Source organism: Sinohyriopsis cumingii, chromosome 18 (assembly GCF_028554795.1).
Source record: "Sinohyriopsis cumingii isolate HCF-2022 chromosome 18, ASM2855479v2, whole genome shotgun sequence".
In the NCBI taxonomy this organism is placed as follows: domain Eukaryota; kingdom Metazoa; phylum Mollusca; class Bivalvia; order Unionida; family Unionidae; genus Sinohyriopsis; species Sinohyriopsis cumingii.
In genome coordinates this window covers 21,839,354-21,863,853 of record NC_142978.1, presented here as the reverse complement: position 1 = coordinate 21,863,853, position 24,500 = coordinate 21,839,354, and the positions used below count along the sequence as shown (strand labels likewise).

Genomic DNA, 24,500 nt, shown 5'->3' with positions numbered 1-24,500 from the left:
TCTTACTTTGTTGTTTCCGAATGAACCATGACTACTAAGTATGCTAAATGCATAAATGCAGCCAGCGAGAAAACTCATGACTCATGTGTTTTACTGCTGTCTGTACATGTGACACCAATAATGTCTATATCTGTTTGGAACCTATCCTGCAGATATGTTATGCCATTTACTCACGTCTTTTCCCCCCCGATGGTACTATAACAGTCAGTAGACAAAGGTTACACTTCATCTATGCCTTCATGAATGTTCCACCCAGATATCAGTCTTGATCCCATCCATTACGGCCCCCACACAGAGGGTCGGGATAAACCTGATGATAGTTCATACTCAGATCCCACCATTGAGAGGACTGACTACAGCTTTAAAGTGGTCAAAGGAATTTATGAGTGTTTCCAAACTCGAACTGTCTGTTTAATACCCATTTTGTACACTGCGATTCAGGGCAAGGCCTCATTTGGTTATGACAATGGGCAATTCAGCCCATTCTTCTGTATTTCCCTGCATTTGGGAAATTGCCCCACAGTCAAATTAAATGCAGAGTCTATCTGGCAAGATCAGTGGCACAGGCAATTCCAAAGCCTTCTGTTTTTCTGAAAGTAAACTTCTTTCCATTCTCACTGGTATAGGACCCATTTTGATGCCACTTTCACAGATCTTCCAGTCTTAGACAAGTACTATGCTGTATCAATCTTTGTTCGCATCTGTGGTGGAGAAAGACATTCTGCGTACCTTTTTGACTCTTATTCGCAATATAGTGGCCAATTGTATGGCCTTGGTGTTTTTATGGTGATTTTTTTTCCAACTTGCAGTCAAGGGTTGCAGTGCACATTCCGCCCTGACCCTATGAACCTCTCTTTGAATTGCCTTTGCTATTCAGTGGCAAAATAGAGGAATTGTGGAAACAGTCCAAGAACTTCTCCTCCATTTTTTTGTGCAGCTTATATTGCTTTATACATCATCCCTGACATGAGGACCAGAGAAAAGGAGATACGTGATTGATTCCTGCTAACTCCAAAAGCCAATTGTGATCCCAATCCTATACATGAAGACAATCTGCTTTTCAGTTTTGGAGACAGTTGTGTCAAGGAAATTGGAAACAAAGTTTCTCTACCCCCACACCTCTGCTCTCTCACTGTTGACTCGTGTCCCCAACCACCCACAGACAACTATCTGGTATTCACCTGACTCTTGGTTGCATTGAATTGGTCTCTTTTTGCCAAGCAAATCCAGATTGTTTCAGACGAACTTTGGTTCTCACCCCACCCTTTTCATTCTGTCCATTACTGATGGAAGTACCATCAGACTTGGTAAGGGACACACTTTTATAGTAAGAGATTCATATGCTCGTTGAGAAGTAGTAGGTTGAGATTCTTTACTATCCACATTTCCAGGTTAGCATGGCCGATGCCATTCAGGATGGAGATGGCAAGATCAGTCCACCTCTTCATCCATCCGAATGAATTTGCCATCTGTCTTAATCTGTCTGATGCATATTTTCACATTTCAGTCCATCCATCCTTACAGAAATTCCTGTGATTTACATACAGAGGAAATTGGTATTAGTTTTGTGCTCTCTCATGGATTAATCTTAAATCCTCAGGCCTTCATGAAACTACTCCATTTTAATGTATTCCCTGTTTCATACTACTTATCTATTCCCATGATGTCATATGTGGATGACATCCTCCAGAAACATATGAGCAGATCCATTCTAGAAAATGATAGAATGGTCTCAAATACCATTTACATCATCTAGATTTCTGATCAATGGTAAAGTCTCATTTTTATCCATCCCTTAAGATTATCCATCTGTGTATGGATTTTGCCACCCACTTCAGACTGGTATGTCTTCTCCACCTTCAGGTGGTCTACATTGTTCTCGCAGAATCCATTTCCAACACAAAATTGATCACAGCCAGGGTATTTCTGCAACCCCTTAGATTGTTCTATGCAGCAGTGGATCTTATCTCACTGGGTTGCCTCTAAAAGCACACTTTGGAGATGAACTTGCTATCTCAAAGGCATCCTTCGTCCATGCTACTTGATTACAGGATCAGTGTAACAAGTGAGATAGTATCATTCCTGACCCAGTGATGCAGCTATGTTTGGCTCATGACAACAATACTTTTTTAACAACTGCACGCAGATGGGACCATGTGTACAAATGAAAGCAACTATGCTTGAATAATCTATCTGCCACCAGACTAAAACACTGCCAGTGACTAGTGAGGTCCAGACTAAAACACTGTCATTGACTTGTGAGGTCCAGACTAAAACACTGTCAATGACTAGAGAGGTCCAGACTAAAACACTGTCAATGGCAAGTGAGGTCCATAGGACAAAAGTCTCCACATGATTCTCTTGAAGATGAATGCTTTTATCAAAGCCTTTAATTTTGGAGTGACCATCAGTGCAAGGTACAGCTCATCATGTCAGATAACTTGCCAGTGGTGACATATCTCAAACAGGACAGTACCAAATCACTCCTGCTCTACATTCTAGTCACACTGTCAGTGCACAGAAGACAATATCAAGATCCAGATCAGACATATTTCTGGCAGACTCAGTCTTGACTGATGATTCTCTGTCAATGAGGGAACAGATTCTTCATGCAGAAAGGTCCCTCTATCCATTGGTCTTTCATCAGAATTGCCAGCTATGGGGGCATCTGAGAGTGATCATTTTACAACTAGGTGGAATTACAACTGTCAACCATCATTGCCCCAGTCTTGGATCCTGAGGTTTGGTTTGTTGATGGTTTTTCTCTCAGTTGGAAGTGTTTGTGGCTCTTTGGTCTCCACCGACAACAATCTTAGATCCAAAGATTATACTGATATTGAGGGGCCAGAAGTACAATAATGATTCTGATTGCTCCTCTCCACTGGGACAAATTCTGGATTAACAATCATCTCAATCTAGTGATATATCTGTCCAGAATGATCCTGAATTTTCTCAAACACTTTCAAACCATGTGTTCCATCCTAACCTGGACCATCTTTTCCTTCATGCTTGGTTCTTGTCCAGAGAACCGTACAGCATATACAATTAATCTATTCTATCTTGGAATGAATTGCAGTGAGCAAGAAGGCCCTCCACTTTAAAGACTTGTGTAGGAAAGTGGTGTTTTTCAGGGACTTTTTGCAAAGCCAGAACATCATCCCTTTGAGTACCACTGTCCCCATAAGTAATAAGTAGCTGACATTTTCTGTGGTTGTTCAAAGAGAAAAGATTGGTTCCAGGTACTATTAAGGGCACATTCCATCATTATGTTAGGGAGTCGTCTTGTCTGATTGATGTCCAACTTCGACTTTATATGGCCTAAATTGCTAACATTGTTCTGACTTTGCTGAGTTCCAACAAAATCAGTCAGGACCTCATTAAAGCTCCTTTCATTCAAAACCTGTTTCATGATAAAGCGTACTTTGGCCTTCAGAGTCTGTGAACTACATGCCCTCTCTGATGACTGAATCTAACTTCAGTTTTGATCAGATGGCTTGGTGGTTCTTATGACGCAACCCAGTTTCATCACCAGCTACTGATTGCTGTTATTGGGTGTTCAAAATGTCATTATAGGCCTCTCTCCTGTATTGACACAGTCCAAGAGGCTTTCAAACAGGACCTGGTACATTTTCTCAGACTTATCTGAAACAGTTTAAGCCAGTTTGTGGAGCTCAAAGATGCCTCTTTCTCCCAGTTAAATCTGGGCAAGAGGACATAACCCCTCAAGCCCACCCACCATGGATGAAGTGAATAAGGACGGCATAATCGGAGATATCACTAGAACACTGTCACTTCCTCAGTCGTTCATGAGATAAGAGTAATCAATGGGAGCCTTGCCTTGACCATCTTATCTCTGTCAAAGATATCACTGAGGCAGTCGGTTGGCATGCACAGTAAACCTTTGAGTTTTATCTACTAGACTTATCTCAACAGAGATAAACTCTGGATCTGGTAGATTCAGTCACACAAGTGGCTACCAGATGCAGGTGACACCAGCACAACCTCTGGACAAACACCCAATGCAAGTCTTCACTGGATTCACCTGGAAATTTTATGTGGTTAGAAGATCTTATTTTTTTTCTTTTTTTGTAAGTCATGTGACCTTTTGTTGTGCAGCTCACAGTTAGGAGAGTGGGGTAACCTTCATATGGGGAATCCAATATTCTCCCGTCAAAGGTTACCTGGATGCTTAACATTCCCTCCATCTATTCCTATTTCCTAACGTTAATGTGATTGGGGAACATATTTGAAGGAGAAAGCAAATTTATAAAAATATTATGTTTCTTATAAAATACCTATCCAATCACATTACTTTAATACCCTCCAATCCCCCTGCAAGGCGAGCATCCTGTTACATGATGCTCTGCTCAGCTAAAACTGGTGCTATCTATAGGTGGAAAGGATAGGCAATGGGCAAGAGTTATTGCCCTTTTTATATATTATTGACAGAAAGATCAATTTTGCCTTTCAGTAGGGCTGGATTCAGGAGGTAGTAGGGCTTATATTCATAATGCTGATGTGATCAGGTAAGTATTTTAGGAGAAACATAATTTTCTAAAAAATTTGCTTTCTTCAAGTTATTCTATTTTACACATAAACATGAGTTTGCTTTATTTCTAGAAGACAAAAATAAAATTCTCCATTCCATTATCTCTCTTTTTATAAAGAATACTCAGAAAAATGATGGGTTGAAACTACTTTATTGATGAGTATTGATGAAAGATCTGTTTTAATCGAAAAATATATTATTCAAGCTAGTCAATATGTACAGATCACACTTTAAAGGCAGCTTGATTTATAAGATAACCAGTCAGATTTTGTCTCGTCTTGTAATTGCAAGAGATATACCATATTTTCTGGCCTATAATTCAATGTGGAGTATAAGTCAAATTCACAAATTTTGTAAATTTTCCATCCTTCGTGCAAAGTCAATTCAAAGCATAAGACAATGCCATGTCAATAACTTGGCTTTGTTTTTTATACTAGTAACTTTCGGTTTCATGAATATTAATGGTATCACTGTATGATTCCATATTACCGGCAATTGTGAAATTGCATCATCGATGCTAACATGTTTGTGATTTTACTCATACATACATGCACTGCTTTATTCCGTTATCAATTGACACAGCTGAATAAACTGTCCATGCTTGTTATAATTATGGTATCCATTGCAACAAGAGTCACATGGCTGTGCATGCTGTGTACATGTTAATTAAATGTCTAAAGCTTTAACCTGATTATTCCAGTTGAAACCAGTCTTGAGTACAAGATTCAGCAGCTGAGATAAACTCATTGAGACTAACAATAGGGAAATGAGACTATCCATAGGGAAATCAGAAATGTGAAGAAAATGAAGAGACAGAAAACAGAAAAGTTAAAAATGAAAAAGAAAAAGAAAATATTTGTTAATATACTTTAACATACTGTGTATATATATATATATATATATATATATATATATATATATATATATATATACTATCTTTTAAGTGTTTGTTCTGTTTTGACTTGGATATAATTAACATTTTATTGCAAATCTATTCAATGATGTATGCCTCTATTATCTTTATTGGCGAATTCGAATAACAAGTAATGCATATGATCGCTTGTCCTATAACAAATTCTGTATGGACAACGGCTTTAATAGCACATTGACAGATTTTCATTTCCCTAAAGAGAGCCTCACGGATTTGACCTATTCTGTGGATTCTTGCCCTTAGTCTGGTTTCAACTGGAATAACCAAAGCGCTAAGCATGTTTAATTACCGTCTAAATAACACTGTATAGCCATGTGGTTGTTGTGACAATGTAGATCAAAATTAAAACAAGAATGAATTGTTGATTTAGCAGTGTTATATTGATAATGGAATATAGTAGGGTCATAATACATGAGGATTATCACAATCATCAGGTAACTCAAAATACAGTCTTTTTTTTCTCTTTGCAAAAGCTGCAAATAAAAACTGCCCTGAATAAATATGGTCTTGTACACAGACAATTCTTTTTCATCTCTCTCTCTCGCGTGCACATACACACACAGGCAGTCGTGCTCACGTGCATTAACTAAAACGTGATTTCAAGTTCATTTTTTTAAATTGCAATTTGTTAATGAGATTATTGCAGCTGTAAAAATACAAGTTGCTCTTAATTTTTTGACAATGTGGACTTGGTATCGTTGCGTACAACTTACCAATAAATAATACCTTTATCTAATACATGTTCAAACCATCTTAATCATTTTGCTAGCCCTACATTTAAGACCTTGACACTGATATTTATGTTTTGAATTTTGTGCTCACTAAAACACAATAACACGTGATACGTCTTACATGTCGGGCTATCCTTTTGCCAATATTACACAACATAACAGCTACATATGCTCTAAATGCAGACAAGCTTTCACACTGAGAGATAATCCTCTCTCTCTCTCTCATTCACTAATAACAATAATTTTTTTTCTCCGTACTTTTATTTTTATTGTAATTAGATTTTTGAGTTGAGAGCAGAATGAGACAGAAAATGTATGTTTACTTTGTACGTTTGTACCGTTAGGTTGTTGAGTAACGTGTGTTCTGTAGAATTTGTTCAGGTACGATCCTTTTATTTTTCATACATGGTCAGAACCACAAAATGATAATTATTTATTTTACATATAATTTTTTTCACACTGAAATGAATAATTAATTTTTCAAAAAATTACATGAAATATGGTAGTTTAGTTTAAACTATATTTATTTGAAAAACTTTGTCAAATACAATTATAAACATATGATTTAGGGGATTCATTAGAAAGCATAATCTACGGTATTTTATATATAATCATAGAACGCTTGAGTTAATATGGATTACATCCCTTTGTAGGATCAGTTAGATTAAGGAAAAAGCTATACCGATAATTGCTTGCGTGTGTCCAGCAGTATACTGGAAAATCAAATATCAATGGACCAGTTGCTGAAATGTGATCAGGAAGAATGGAGTATGGTTAAAAAGGATGAATAAAACAAAATTATTTCATATCATTGTTTTTTAGAAACAAACAATATGCTTTGAACTAGTACAGTACACTATAGAGTATAGACTGTAAGTGTGCTATGCAGCTTTTTGAATTTTTTTACCGGTAATTGTTTTCTTTTATTTCATGTTTGAGAAATAAGAAAATACATGCAGAACTTAAACTAAATAATGATAAAACTTATAAATGTAAACACAGTCATTAGTTTAAAACAATTTATTGACATAGTAATTTAACAAGAATTTGTACTTTTAAGTGACCGGTTTTCGATTATGCTTGTTATAGAGCACTTTTAATAGCATACCGGGTACTGTAATCCAATTATAAGTTGATGCAGTTTCAATGACATAATCCAGATATAAGTTGATTTGGAGTATGAGACAAAGACCCGGCTTTTAAGTAAAAAGTATCGATTTATAGGCCAGAAAATATGGTATATCAGCAGTGCCATCATTATGCCATTCACAGGCAAGAACACATTTTCAATGGAACCTTTTTTATGCAAGTGCATTATTACCATTTTAATACAAGTGCATGACTACCATTTGGGTACAAATGCATTATTGCCATTTTTATACATGTGCATGATTACCTTTTTACACAAGTGCATAATTATTTTTTTATACATGTGCATGAGTACCTTTTTACATGCCAATAGCTTCTCGTGGGTCGGTGGTTCTTTCTGGGATTTTCCCCGGGTTCTTCCAACACCATTAATGCTGGCTGCCATGTATAGCCTATCGTGTGCTGAAAAATGACGTTACACCCCACATCAACAACAATAACCTTTTTATACAAGTGCATAATTATCATTTATATACATGTGCCTGATTATCTTTTTTATACAAGTGCAGGATTACCTTTTTTATACAAGTGCATCATTACCTTTTTTATACATATGCATGAGTACCTTTTTACACAAGTGCATAATTATTATTTTTATACAAATGCATGATTGCCTTTTTATACATGTGCTTGATTACCTTTTTTATACAAGTGCATGATTACCTTTTTGTACATGTGCATGATTACCTTTTTATACATGTGCATGAGTACCTTTTTTACACAAGTGCATAATTATTATTTGTATACATGTGCATGAGTACCTTTTTTACACAGTGCATAATTATTATTTTTATACAAGTGCATGATTACATTATTTATACAAGTGCATGATTACCTTTTTATACAAGTGCATGGTTACCTTTTTATACAAGTACATGATTACATTATTTATACAAGTGCATGATTACTTTTTCAGGATGAAGCTGCAGAGCGCTGCTCTATGCTGTACAGAGCTCCAGAGTTATTTAATGTAGAGATGGGAGACACTGTAGATGAGCGGTCAGATATATGGGTAGGAATTTACTGTAATAAAAATAGTACTAATGAGCTGCTTGTGTGGCTTACTAGAACAAATCTCAACACTCTTTTATCATTGCCTCCCTCATGCCCCATTTATTTGACTATTACCCAGGGGTGATAGCCCAAAATTTGTTACATATATTATTTTTTTTCTTGTAAATACATGTTCCGAGTTTGGTAAATAATTAAAAAATGCAGTGTAATTGTAAACTTTTAGCTCTATTGGTCTATTTGTCTATGACCAAATAGAGCTAAAAATTACAGTTACAATGACTTTTTTTTATGGGATGACCTGTTGTCCATCTTCCATTATCAGTTTTGTTATTGCTATACCTAATCTACATGGAGGATTGCCATGGAACTCTAGAAATTGCCATGGAACTCTAGAAATGTCAAAAGTCATTACAGAGTCTAGTGGGTCATAAATGAAAATGGTGCCACTCTGATATCGAATAATGGTTGACACAGTAGCCATCTTGAATAACTTGTTATCACTACTCCTGGTGACAGGATGGTCATATCATCATAGGATTGTCACAAACAGACTTCCTGTGATCTCTAGTTGGTTGTTTATAAAAATGATGCCAATGTGACATCCAATACGGCCACCATGACAGCACGCTTAAAATATTTATTATCAGAACTCTTCCTGAATGGAAAGTCTTATCGACATGGGTTGTTCACTAGAAAACTTATTCTGATATCTAGTTTTTCCTAAATGAAAATGGTGCTGTTTGGACAGTGGCCATCTTGAAAACATTGTTATCACTACTCCTGTTGAATGAATGGTCATATCAATATGGGTTTTCACTAAAATATTTCTTTTGATGTCCTGTTCATCTGAAATGAAAATAGTGCCAATCTGACATCCAGTATGGCCACCATAGCAGCCATCTTGAAATTTTGTTATTGCTACTCCTGAATGGATGGTCATATTGACCTGGCGGTGTTCATTAAAATACTTCCAATGATGTCTAGTTCGTCCTAACATTCAAAATGGCCACCACAGCAGCCTTGCTGAAAATCTTGTTATTGTTACTCTTGCTGAATGGGATTTCATATCAGGATGTGGTTTTCACTTTGTGACTTCTTGTGGTGTCTAGTTGTTCATGATAAAAGTTGTGCTGATTTGATATCCAGTACGGTCAGAGTGGCCATATTGCGAAATGTATTGTTGCTACTCCTAGATACAGAGTCATATCAACATTGGGTTTTCACCAGAAGACTTCTTCTGATGTCTTGTTTGTATTGAATGAAAATGGTGCCAATTCTGACATCCAGTATGGGCAACATGACAGCCATTTTGAAAATGTTGTTATTGCTGCTCTATCTAAATGGAAAATCATATCATCATGGAGTTTTCACAGAAAACTGATAAAGATTTTTAGATGGTCATGAATGAAATGGGTACAGATCTTACCTCAAATATGACAGTCACAATGAACGTATTGAAAATTGTGTCACTAATTTTTCCTGAATTGATGGTTATATTGATATCGCGTTTTCACCAAAGACTTCTAATTGTGTCTAGTTTGCCCTAAATGAAAATGGTGCCAATCTTACATCTAGTATGGCTGCCAAATTGGCTAATTTGAAAATCTTGTTGCTCAAGAATATCAGAGATGGTTCCAGCACTCATCATTAAAAAAGAAGAAATGGTCTTGAATTCCTGTGAATTCAGTTTGGACATTAGAGCATCACCCTTTGAGACTCATGTTTACATTTTACTTTAGACCCCATCCCCAGGGTTAGGACCTGAAATCATCACATATAATAACCACAAGGACGACCTATGTACCACGTTAAACCCCACAACAACAACAACATCTGTTGATTCTAGGGTCTGGCACTCAGAGGTCACAGTCATGGTAAGTCCAATAAGAAAATAATGGTTTCCAGACAGTGGCTTTAGTTTAAACCCACTTACCTTGATCAAAGGTTCAGATCATTGAGATCAACTAGCCAATGATCTCCAGAGTCAACAATGCCCTACTATTTTGAGATCAATTAGCCAATGATCTCCAGAGTCAACAATGCCCTACTATTTTGAGATCAATTTGCCAATGATCTCCAGAGTCAACAATGCCCTACTATTTTGAGATCAATTTGCCAATGATCTCCAGAGTCAACAGTGCGCTATTATTTTGAGATCAATTTTAGCCAATGATCTCCATAGTCAACAATGCCCTACTATTTTGAGATCAATTAGCCAATGATCTCCAGAGTCAGCAATGCCCTACTATATTCAGCACAGAAGAATGTTCAACTTGGGATGGGCTTATAATGTGCAGTTCATGGTGCTTGTTATTTTTTTGATTTCTGCATCATGTACTGCATCATAAATAAATCTGAACTCCATGCCTCAGTTTTTCCTCAATGATCTGACAGATCAAGGAGTTAAGTCTGTGCTTTAGTTGTCCCCCAACAACCTCAGCAAATCAAGGAGATGATAATTGACAATCTTATTTTCATTCCAAATGAGAACCTTTTTGATCCTGATAGTGTTTGTTTTAGCTGAGAATGAGAATGTTTGTGGTCTAAATGTTCGTTAAGTAGAAAAGAAATTAAGAGAAGTGACTCACAAATCTTGTCCTGCATGAACAAATGTCCTTTCCCATATGTTTTCACTATACACTATACATATTTTGCAATTCCTCTAATTGTTCATTATTTTTGTTACACACGTACTTTCAGTGATGATTGCAGAGTGAGTGGCATGAAACAATTAAGAGACACTAGATCCAAAAACTTTTGAGTAATTAAGCATTCTAATTTTATGGATTTACTACGAAGGTCAAATTTTGGGGTCAAAAGGCAGGTCATAATATATATATATATATATAACTCAATTTGCAGGTTCTACAAACAGGGCTATGTTAACATTTTCTGTTTTTTTAAATAATAATTTTCTTCTTTTTTTGCAGTCACTAGGTTGCGTGCTGTATGCAATGGCTTTCCAGGAATCTCCTTTTGAACAAGTTTATCAAAGGGGAGATAGCATTCCTTTGGCAGTTACCAGTGGCAATGTTCGATTTCCTGAAAATTCAGGGTAAGTTATTGACAGTTATTATAATAAGAAATGAATCATTACTGTATATGCTTACATATAAGTCGAGTCAAACTATGAACAGCATTGACCCTAACCTGACAGTGTGCCGGTAGGTCTGCCATAAGTGAGTATATATATACCGCAATGGCTATAATTTTTCAAAACCTCATGCATGCGTAATATTAGAAGTATATTTTGAAGTTTAATTTATTGCACAGAGATACTTCTCTTTTTAAACTATTACAAATCGTTGTACTTTATAATCAGCTGAAAATTTTACTTAATATTTGTTCTTTAATTTTTTATGTACTCGTGTATAAATTGGATCCTGCTGCAAACTGAATAAATCCAGACCTGCCATCACATAATGTGCCAGCAGATCTGGGTACTTGCAGTTTGTTCTGATTAATAAGTAGAACAAGCAATGTAGACCCTAATCTTACAGTGCATTATACAATAGCAGATCAGGGTCTATGTTGGACCTTCTTGCAGACATGTATACATAGTATTTGCAGGGCTGGCATTGCATTTTTTTACTAATTGCATTTTATCTTTTCAGTGTAAAAAATATCTACATGCAAAATCCTCTAATTTATTTTACCAGTTAGGGGCCATCCATTTAGTACATACGCATGGAGGGGGTGGGGGTGGGTTAAACCAAATGCATATGCTTGCGCATGGGGGTTCAGCTGATAATGTATGTACGTATGTTAAACCTCGATAATATTTTGTCTAATACGTAACCAGTTTGACTGGTTCAGTCGGCATTTGAATTTTAGTGGACACTAAACAGACTTTTTAAAGTTACGGAGCTTATTTCTTTGATGCAGCCAGAGATTCAGTGTTGGTGGACTTTATTTTATTAAACACATTAATATTAATCATTGATCGTTTCTGCGTAAATTAAATATACGCCATTCTATATAATTTGGGGGGGTGTTAGCATCAAGCGCATGTAAGGGTGTGTGTAAAAAGTATGCCTGAGTACAGGGAGGGGTGGGAGGGGTCAAGCTTTGCCAGATTTTTGCATACTTACTAAATGGATGGCCCCTTCTATCATTCTGTTCTTTAGGCCAGAAATTTTGGTTTTAATGGGCACAAAACCAGATGCAATATACTGGTAATGCTGATGACTGAAATTATTTTAAAGCTATGTTAAGAATCCAAAGCACACACTCACACTGCTAATGACAAGAAAAAAAATCTTATAATTGGTATGTCAAACAGTATCTCAGCTCATTGTTTAGGTGTCACAGTTACTAGTGATCTGAAATGCAGCATGCTCATTCAAGAAATATCCACCAGGGCAAATTGTAAATTTAGACCTATTAAGATCTACAGAACTTATCAGATTGTTGTGAACCACATCCGTCTTTCTATATTAAAGTTCAAGGTCACAGCTGAATATTTTAATTTTTATGCTGTACTTGCCTTTCTGGTGTATAACTTCAGAACTGTTTGAGATTAAGGGATAAATTGTGGTATAACTATACATATTTGCAGTTGTGTCACATAACCACAAAGCAGGGTATATTTTTGAGGTCGTTGTCTTGGTCCAGATATATTAAATTTTCAGTTAGGGCTGTTGCATTAAAACATACATGGAACCCAGGGAAGGCACATTTAAAGTGGGGTACTCACCCATAGATGCAATTTAGAAATTTCTTATCATTTTAATATGAACTCTCTGAAATCAAAGTACCCTGGCATATATTTATAAAAAAAATGCCTTCCCTGGGTACCATGTTTGTTTAAATGGAACAGCCCTTACATCTTCGCCTTCCTTTCCATGCAGTAATTCAAGCTGAAAGCATGAAACCTGTTGTATCTTTTTATCATCACTTGAAGGTATGTCATGTGTGTAATTGCTTGTCCATTCTTTAGGATCAAAGTCACTGGCCAGTATTTCAGTCACATTTGCCCTTCTGCTTTCCAGCCTAAGAGCTTTTTAACACAAGTAAATGGAAACTTGATAAACTTGTACATTGTCACTAGATGATGTGTTTCATTTGACATTTGGGATTCTATTCTTAATGTCAAAGTCACTTGTCAGTTTTTTAGGTTTCTTTTGTTTCTACTGTATATCTTAAAAGCTGTTTGGTATATATAAAAAAAAAGGAATCATGGTAGACCAAACCTTCTGTTTCAGGGCATCTCATGTATAACAGTCAAGGTTGAATCTTTAAGATGAATGTCACTGATAATATTTTCAACCCTTTTCCTGCACTTTTACTCGAATGCTTCATGAGATAGGGCTACAAAACTTACTTTCCATGTCTGCCAGTAACTTTATAGATCTGTCTGTAAGATTTCATTATTGTGAAGTTTTTTGACCTCAGTATGCAATGGACAAAGTTTTACAGAAAGTATTTTAGGTGAGTTGTATGCAGCCCACATGGGCCTCCTGTTTATTGATTAACTAACTTTTTATTATTTGCAAACTGGAGATTATTCATAATTTTATTTGACTACTTTTTTTGTAATCTTTAGAGATGATGTCTTTTCTCCCTCTTTATTTTCAGGTTTTCTGATTCAGTGCAAGAGGTTGTGTCAGAGTGCATGGTTGTGAATCACACAAACAGGCCATATATAGACCACATTCTTTCCAAAGTTGAACTAACGTTCAGTAGATCTCACAATGCCCACAATGCCTAATGGGCATGCCAACAGTGTAATGCCCACAATGCTTAATGGACATGCTGATAGTGTTAATGGCCCACAGTATTCGATGGACATGCTAACATGGTATTGACCACATAACTTAATGGACATTGTTAATAGCATTAATGGAGCACAGTGATAGTCATGCATTACTAACATGGTATTACCCACAGTGCCAAATGGGCATGCTGATAATGTTAATAGCCCATGGTGTTTGGTGGGCATACAAACACAGTAATATGTACAGTACTTCATGGACATGCCGATCATGTTGATGGTCCAGATTGTATGATGAGTATACTAACTTGGTAATGCCTACAGTATTGAATGAGCATGCTAACGCAATGGTGTCCACAGTACTTAGTGGGCATACTAATAGTATTAATTGCCCACAGTAATGAATGGGCATACTAATAGTGTTAAATGCCCACAGTACTGAATGGGCATACTAATACAATAGTGCCCACAGCACTTAATGGGCATACTAACACAATAGTGCACACAATACAGAATGGGCATACTAATAGTATTAATTGCCCACAGCACTTAATGGGCATATGAACACAATCATGCCCACATTACTTAATGGGCATACTAACACAATAGTGCCCAAAGTACTAAATGGGCATACTTATAGTGTTAAATAGCCACAGTATTAGATAGGCAGAGTTACACAATAATGCCCACATTACTGAATGAGCATACAAACAATGCAGTGACCACAAGACTGAATCAATATACTAACAGTGTATTACCATACTTGAATAGCATGCATGTAGTGGTAATGGCCCACAACACTTTGTGAGTATGCTAACACAGTAATGCCCATAGTACTTAATGGCCATAGGTATATAGTAATGCCCATTGTTCTTAATGGGCATGTTAACACAGTAATTCCCATAGTACTTAATGGGCATAGATATACAGTAATGCCCATGGTGCTTAATGGGCATGTTAACACAGTAATCCCCATAGTACTTAATGGTAGTGTGTACAGTACGAAATGGAATACTAACATCATAATGTGTACAGTGCCAAAGGGGAATACTAACATGGTAATGCGCACAGTACCAAATGGGAATACTAACATGGTAATGTGTACATTAATGAATGGGTATACTAACATGGTAATATGTACAGTAATGTTGTTGTTGTTGTTGTTGTGGGGTTTAACGCCATTTTTCAGCACACGATAGGCTATACATGTGTACAGTAATGAATGGGCATACTAACATGTTAATGTGTACAGTACCAATTGGGCATACTAATATGGTAATGTGTACATTATCAAATAGGCATACTAACATGGTTATGTACACAGTACCAAAGAGGCATACTAACATGATAATGTATACAGTACCAAATGGGAATACTAACATGGTAATGTGTACAGTACCAAATGGGCATATTACCATGGTAATGTGTACAGCACCAAATGGGCATATTAACGTAGTAATGTGTACAGTACCAAATGGGCATACTGATTGTGTTAATGTCCTGCATTGTTAGAGGGGTAAGCTAACAGTTACAGTGTATATACCCACAGTGCTTAATGGAAGTTATTCAATAATAAATCCTGTGTGGCTTCATAGTTGTAACAGTATTCTGCATGTGCAATCATCCAGCAAGAGTTCTTTTCAACTTTGGGAGCCATTTTAAAAGACTTGATCATTCATAGAGATCAATATCCATCAACAATCAAAGACAACAACATCCATTTCTTTTCCTTCAGAATATTTAACCAAGTTGAGATTTGTTTATATCATATTTTACTTTTTTTCTTCATGGTTTATAGTGTAAATGTAATGATATTTTTCATTCCAACATTCCAGTAACATATTTGTTTTTACATAATTACAGGGAATTCAAATGTATTTTATAAGTGGCTAAATAATGTCAGTTAAAAATGTATCCTCATTACAAGTACAGTCTAATAGTATCTGTTATTGTAGCCTGTCTCATCATTAATGCAACACATCTTGTCCATGTTCAAATTCACTGTAATATTTATTACTGTAAAATATAATAATTTAATGTACATTTTGTCAAATTTGTTTATTAGCAGCGAGCATGATATGTACAACTGTTGCTGTAAAAATGATGACATTTTGAAAAGTTGTCAAAAAAAGAATTTTTCGTTATAAATTGTTGCCTAAACATCATACAAAATTTGTGTAGATGATTGTTTATTCAGATAATCAATAATGCTGTAAAGGTATAATTTTATTCTAAGTGACTTGATGAGCAGTACTAGTTGAACGATATCCTCCTGTGCCAAGAAAAGCAAGCAACCAATAAATAGCACTGTTTAAATGAATTCATATGAGCAGAACTGTTTGGATTATCTCCCCATTACTACCACCTCATTTGTTAGGAACATTTTGTCATCTAGCCAGTTACTGATGATCGAGAGGAGTAGTTCACAACTCCAGGTCATGATGTAAATCAGTTTTGCAAGAATGTTTTGGAGGGTTATGAAGGGTCACCAGGATTTTATATTTGAGGGTGGCAAAACTTGTCAAATTGTGGAAATGGGTTATGAGATTCAGAAAAAAAATGTTTTTGGGTCACAGCCAAATAATGATGAGAACCAACGATGTAGATATACAAGATATACGTCCATACTGATGGACCTGGTGTCTGGAATAATAATGCTATTTAAGATGCTGCAACTGTGTTTTCTCCAGGATGCGTGAATCCCTACTAAATTTAAGGAATCCCCTCTTGTATTTTTGTGCTTTTTAAAATGCTAGTTCTTTCTCTCAAAAGTAAAGGAAAGCAAGGGAAGTTACTCATGATATGGGCCATGGAGAAGCACAGGTTTGGATGACAGAGTTCTTCCCCTTGCACAAATGATAAAAACCAGTACAAAATTTCTCTAGAATACAAACTTCTTAACATTTTAATAGATGTTTTAACAGATTTTCAACATATACCTTAGGGATTAATATGAATCATTTGTCATTTACAGTTGAAAATGAGGTTTTAATGGAGTTATTATTAGAGAAAATGTACAGTTGCTGACAAGCATAAACTATGTGCAATGTAATTAAGGATTAGTTTATTTATATAATCACAGATATTTGTTTGCTAGTGATTGTGTTCCTAATAATATTCATTTTGCAACATTATGATCATATATCTGGTTAAAAAAAACTTGTCTGAGTTCATAAGTGTTTTGGTGGAGAATTATTTTGAAAAAGGTTTCCACATTTGAAGTTGTAAATATTTGTGTGCAAGTTTTGTAAGTTTTGGGAACTAGAGTTAAACAGCTGAAACTATTGCCTGTAACATTTGACATTTTTATATCATCATATATTGTGTATTATTTCATGGTATATGGTATTTAAAATTTATATTCTTTATTTCAAGCTTTTAATTAATAAAAAATACCCCATTATCTTTTTTCTTCTGAAACATTTTCAAATTTAGTTACAAAAAGTAGAAAAAAGAAACATGGCCTAAGAAAACAAAACCTGTGAATTGTAATTTCAGTTTATGTGAATAACATGTGACTGCAAATCACAAATTAAAATTTCATCTGTAAACTCAACTAGTATATACAGTATATGCAAATGAGAGGTGTTAATCAAAAACAAATGGATACAGCTGTCAAAAAATACCAGCAATGCAAGGTTAATTCAAATGTGAGCATTGTTTCCATCAAGAATTCCAGTCAATAAAACCTTTTCACAAAAGGGTGTTATGTTCACAGATAATGTCCAGTCGATCACCAGTTTAGCATTTTTAGACAAAATATTTAACCCATGAAGTTTTGGATACAAGCACATGTTCAGAAAGTTAATCATATGTGAATAGAAAGTATTTGATTTTGGGAACAAATATTCCAACTGGTGAGAAAAAAATATCAGTTGTGCACAATCATGGTAACTTGTGTTTCCATTAACATGCCAGACCCCTGGATCTTCTGTTTATCATGCATGATGTATTTGGAGAATTTTGCAACAAATGAATAAATTCCAGTTATGACAGGTTGTGTACCCTAACTGTTCACTTAATTACATGTTAACCTGTGACATAAAACCTTTGAGTATAAATGCTATTGAACTATTTTGTCGTTAGCAAGACATTTTAGCATAATTCATACTCCCAAAAATTTGTGTGTGGTAAAATGGTTGGACAAGGGGAACAACTCTGCTAACATGACATTTTGCAAAATGGATTTAGATTATTTTTAACATGCCATCAAACCTTAAAATCTGCATGAGAATAGTATTTTCATAACACTTTTTGATATTTTATTTTAAGTTTCTTCGAAGATGAACAAAAAATAACATGGATACTAGTTAAATAGGTTAATAATTTATTCTAGGACAGATTTTTGTTGTTGTTGTTGTTGTGGGGTTTAACGCCATTTTTCAGCACAATAGGCTATACATGGCGGCCAGTATTAATGGTGGAGGAAGAACCCAGAAAACCCCGGAAAGAACCACCGACCCACGAGAAGCTTCTAGGACAGAAATAAAAAAGTAAAAGAAATAAAAAAGATTGGTATGAGCAAGTATAAAAGAAAGTTTGAACATAAAATTTCAGTGGAAGTATTGCAAACATTTGGGATTCTGCCATGGGTTTTGAACTTGTGGCCTCTTGTTTGGCAGCCAGGACACAGAAGGACAAATGTGGGTGTTTATATATAAGATGCAATACTTTGTCTTCTTTGTTTGCTGTTGACTAGAGTTCACCATTTTCAGGTGTGCATGTTTATGTCAGCATGTCTTTTACCATTTTCATGTTTACATATGTGTGTGTGTGTTATTTCACCATATCAAATTATGTTAATTCTGTGGTATTTACTATTGCTTGTAATATCTTTGAATACAGCACATGCAGAGAAAAGTGTTGTACATTAATGCTGTAATTCCTTATAAATTCCAATACACATGCATTTTTTATAATTCTCTTGCATATTGAGTTTGTGTAATCTTGCTATTATACACATATTTCAGACCTCATAATGTGTTGACCAATTTTAGTAAGGAATAATTGTGCAATAAAGGTGAATTGTTTGCTTTTTAGTAATTTTAATGTGACCTTCACATTAAAATCATGTTATATGTAACTTACTGTACATACATGTACTCAGTTTTACGACCAATCCAACTGCAGACTGCAAAGACACTGTATATACATGTACTCAGTTTTAAGACCAATCCAACTGCAGACTGCAAAGACACTGTATATACATGTATTCAGTTTTAAGACCAATCCAACTACAGACTGCAAAGACACTGTATATACATGTACTCAGTTTTAAGACCAATCCAACTTCAGACTGCAAAGACACTGTATATACATGTACTCAGTTTTAAGACCAATCCAACTACAGACTGCAAAGACACTGTATATACATGTACTCAGTTTTAAAACCAATCCAACTGCAGACTGCAAAGACACTGTATACACATGTACTCAGTTTTAAGACCAATCCAACTGCAGACTGCAAAGACACTGTATATACATGTACTCAGTTTTAAGACCAATCCAACTGCAGACTGCAAAGACACTATACACATGTACTCAGTTTTAAGACCAATCAAACTACAGGCTGCAAAGACACTGTATATACTTTTACTCAGTTTTAAGACCAATCCAACTACGGACTGCAAAGACACTGTATATACTTTTACTCAGTTTTAAGACCAATCTAACTACGGACTGCAAAGACACTGTATATACGTGTACTCAGTTTTAAGACCAATCCAACTACAGACTGCAAAGACACTGTATATACGTGTACTCAGTTTTAAGACCAATCCAACTACAGACTGCAAAGACACTGTATATACATGTACTCAGTTTTAAGACCAATCCAACTGCAGATTGCAAAGACACTATACACATGTACTCAGTTTTAAAACCAATCCAACTGCAGACTGCAAAGACACTGTATACACATATACTCAGTTTTAAGACCAATCCAACTACAGACTGCAAAGACACTATACACATGTACTCAGTTTTGAAACCAATCCAACTGCAGACTGCAAAGACACTGTATACACATGTACTCAGTTTTAAGACCAATCCAACTGCAGACTGCAAAGACACTGTATACACATGTACTCAGTTTTAAGGCCAATCCAACTGCAGACTGCAAAGACACTGTATACACATGTACTCAGTTTTAAGACCAATCCAACTGCAGACTGCAAAGACACTGTATACACATGTACTCAGTTTTAAGACCAATACAAATGCAGACTGCAAAGACACTGTATACACATGTACTCAGTTTTAAGACCAATCCAAATGCAGACTGCAAAGACTCAGAGCTGCCATAGCATAATCCGTCAACAGATTCAGGCATCTGCAGTTTCATAGGAGCAGTAGAACAAACCAAATAGACCCTTATCTGCAAGTACAATATGTAAAAGTAGATCAGGGTCTATAATGTTAGCAGTTGGATTCAACTTGAAAATGAGTATATATATATATATATATATATATATATATATATATATATATATATCACATTCTATGGTCTTAAACTATTAACAGAAAGAAGTGAAACCAACAAGTTTAGTAAAATCAATAAATAATTTATTTTGCTTTTGTAAGTTACAAAGATGAAATTTAAGAGACACTTAAGTACTGTGACTTAAATCCCACATACTCCTAAATGTCGTATCACAAGTCCAAAAGTATAGCATCTTCCGCAATAGTTCCAGTAGTCTTGAATGTCCTGATGTACCACTGTGATACAAACCAGAATTTTTTTGAATCAGTTCTCAATAATCCCAAAGTTGTCTTTTAGTCCAAAAAGTCAATTGGCACTTTGTAATTTGAATAACAAATAATTCTTCACGAATTATATCTGAACACGACTGTAAACTCTGGTAATAGAATCCCAAAACTAACATGAAACCAAAATGAATAATTGTTTACCAAGTCTCTTTACATAGTTTACTTGATCTATGTTGCAACATAGTGTTCTGAAAAAACAATCATTTCCATGGAAAATTCCACTAACCTTTGAATTCTGATTTTGGTAAACAGCTTGTTCACCACTTATAATTATGGCAAAAGTCAGGTATGCAGACTATCAACAACTTTCATTTACATTCATGACAAAAGTTAGGTATGTAAAAACTGTATCCACAATATCCTCAGTCTTAATTTTGACAAGAGCCAGATACACAATTTAAATTAAACATACATAACACATCATATTGGATGTACTGCATTATTACAATTGCAACACTTTTGGTCTTTTAAGTTTCTGAAAATTGGAGGAAAAAGTATTGCTACATCACTCTCCTCCTGTCTGTGAGGAAACATCTGAGGTATCACAGTTCAAATACAACCTTGTTCTATCTGTGGGATAACATCTGATGTATCCCAGTGCAATTACTCGTCTGTCCTGCCTGTGAGACAACATCAGAGGTATCTCAGTTGAAATACAAGCCTGTTCTATCTGTGGGATAACATATGATGTATCCCAGTGCAATTACTCGTCTATCCTGCCTGTGAGACAACATCAGAGGTATCTCAGTTGAAATATAACCCTGTTCTATTTGTGGGATAACATACGATGTATCCCAGTGCAAGTACTCATCTATCCTGCCTGTGAGACAACATCGGAGGTGTTGCAGTGGAAGTACACCTCATGCCAGTGAGAAAACATGAGGTATCTCAGTGTAAGTACATACTTCTGCTTGTGATATGTTATTTTTTAGGCACCCTAGTTTAAGTATACAACCTCATGCTTATGGCATCCCAGTATAAATATGACTTTATCCTGCTTGCAAGATAATATTTGAGGCATCACAGCATATGAACATGTACATACCACTCCAGTGGCCTGGTGGTTAGATGGTCCATATTGGAAGGGGGAGGTCGTGGGTTTGAACCCTGGCAGAGACCTACTAAAGACTTACAAAAATGGTACTAACAGCTGTCTCGCTTGGCACTCAGCATTAAGGGGTTAGTGTTAGGACTGGTTGACCTAGTGTCAGGATAATGTGACTGGGTGGACATCATGCTACGTGTCTGTGGCATGATGCCCCAGTGCTAGACATCACTATAAACTGCCACACTGCAGACATCGTAGCAATAGGACTGGAAAATTGTTAAAGCTACATTAAAAAAATCCTAATCCTAATCCAGTACCCCTCCTGCCTGTGCAGCAACATCAGAGACATCCAATTATATGTACATTTACGCACCCCTCCTGACTGAGATGATATCCGAGGAACTCTAATGTAAGTATCTCCTGCCTGTGAGACATCTCAATTTAAGTACATCTCCTGTCTGTGAGATATCATTTGCCTGTGTGATATCATCTGATGTTTTCCAGCATAGTACACCCCTCCTACCTTTGAGATAAGTATCCCAGTATAAATACAACCCTATCCTGCTTGGAAGATAACATTTGAGGCTACCCAATAAATGTACATGTATACCCTCTTCCTGCCTCTGAGATAATATTGAAGTACTATGTTGTAAGTACATGTACACTTCCTACCTGTGAGATAATGTGTGAAGCACCATGTTGTAAGTACATGTACACTTCCTACCTGTGAGATAACGTCTGAAGCACCATGATGTAAGTACATGTACAGTGCCTACCTGTGAGATAATGTCTGAAGCACCATGGTGTAAGTACATGTACACTTCCTACCTGTGAGATAATATCTGAAGCACCATGTTGTAAGTACATGTACACTTCCTACCTGTGAGATAATGTGTGAAGCACCATGTTGTAAGTACATGTACACTTCTTACCTGTGAGATAACGTCTGAAGCACCATGGTGCAAGTAGTACATGTACACTGCCTGCCTGTGAGAGAATGTCTGAAGCACCATGGTGTAAGTACATGTACACTTCCTACCTGTGAGAGAATGCCTGAAGCACCATGGTGTAAGTACATGTACACATTCTTCCTGCCTGTGAGAGAATGTCTGAAGCACAATGGTGTAAGTACATGTACATACTCTTCCTACCTGTAAGATAATGTCTGAAGCACCATGTTGTAAGTACATGTACACTTCCTACCTGTGAGATAATGTCTGAAGCACCATGTTATAAGTACATGTACACACTCTTCCTACCTGTGAGATGATGTCTGAAGCATCACCATGTATGCACACGTACACAATTCCTGTCTTTGATATAACATGAGGCATTACAGAAAAAATGCAACCCACTCCTGCTTGTAAGATAATATGAAGCATTATAGTGTATGTACATGTACATATCCCTCCTGCCAGTGGGATAACATCTGATACACTCTGATATAAGTACATCCCATTCTGCCTGTGAGATAACATATGCATGCAACATCCCAACTTAAGAACACCTGCCCCCTCTTCTGCCTGTGAGATCATGTCTGGGACTTCTCGGCATAAGGACACCCTGCCCCCCAGCCATATTTTATGCAGGGCAATTAGTGTTATTCATGTTCATTCATCTGTACATGATAATTTTGAGTAGGTTAGTTTTGTTTGTTACAGTCCTTACCTGAACTAGAAGTTCCTTCTCATCGCATAAAAACTCCATTTTCACTTAATAAATATTAGTGGACCTGGTTGACTTAAACCGAATTGGGATAGGCTTGAAATTAAAAAGACAAAGCTTAATAAATATTAGTGGACCTGGTAGACTTAAACCGAATTGGGATAGGCTTGAAATTAAAAACACAAAGCTTAATAAATATTAGTGGACCTGGTTGACTTAAACCGAATTGGGATAGGCTTGAAATTAAAAAGACAAAGTTTAATAAATATTAGTGGACCTGGTTGACTTAAACCGAATTGGGATAGGCTTGAAATTAAAAAGACAAAGCTTAGGTTTGATTTTCAACCATCTTAATCAAAATTTGATCAGATTTTGGGCCCTGTTTTAATATTGCAAGTTGAACCAAGTTTTTTTCAAATGCTCTGTATGTGTTTCCATTCATTGGTCGCATATTTAATTTCTTTCTCTTGTTAAGAGCCTTACTGAAGAAATCATGGCATTAATTGGTCAAATGACAAATATCTGAACTTTTGAATGGTTAGCATGAATAGGTTAGTGTTAGGACTGGTCGGCCTGGTGTCAGGATAATGTGACTGGGTGGGACATAATGACATATGTCTGCGGCATGATGCCCAAGTGCTAGGCATCGTAGCAATATGACTGAAATTTGTTAAAGCTACATTAAAAATCAAAATCACGAGCGCACACACACACACACACGCACATGAATAGGCAGATTTTTAGTACCCTGTATATATGTGTACCTGCTATCATGAAACTTGGTGGGATGTGCCTTGTCTTTAAAATAATCAAATATACTCATCTTTCATGATTCACTGGCTCGTTACATTTCACATTTTTACAGTTCATGCATGGATCATGAAACTTGATCAGATATGTGTGACTTTGTCCTTGGCAGCACATCAGACTGC

The 24,500-nt window shown here is 36.0% G+C and overlaps 1 protein-coding gene across 3 annotated transcripts in view; it reads left to right on the top strand.

The window, feature by feature from the left end:
• LOC149776203 (serine/threonine-protein kinase 16-like) overlaps nt 1-15,232 on the top strand; it is a 42,831-nt gene extending 27,599 nt beyond the window's left edge. For all 3 annotated transcript variants that reach the window (XM_089942535.1, XM_089942536.1, XM_089942537.1), the window contains exons 6-8: nt 8,277-8,372; nt 11,305-11,429; nt 13,952-15,232. In XM_089942535.1, the coding sequence (XP_089798661.1) occupies nt 8,277-8,372; nt 11,305-11,429; nt 13,952-14,084 (354 nt within the window). In that variant the 3' untranslated portion in view covers nt 14,085-15,232. The remainder of the gene's footprint in view (nt 1-8,276; nt 8,373-11,304; nt 11,430-13,951) is intronic.
• Nucleotides 15,233-24,500: the final 9,268 nt, after the last annotated feature.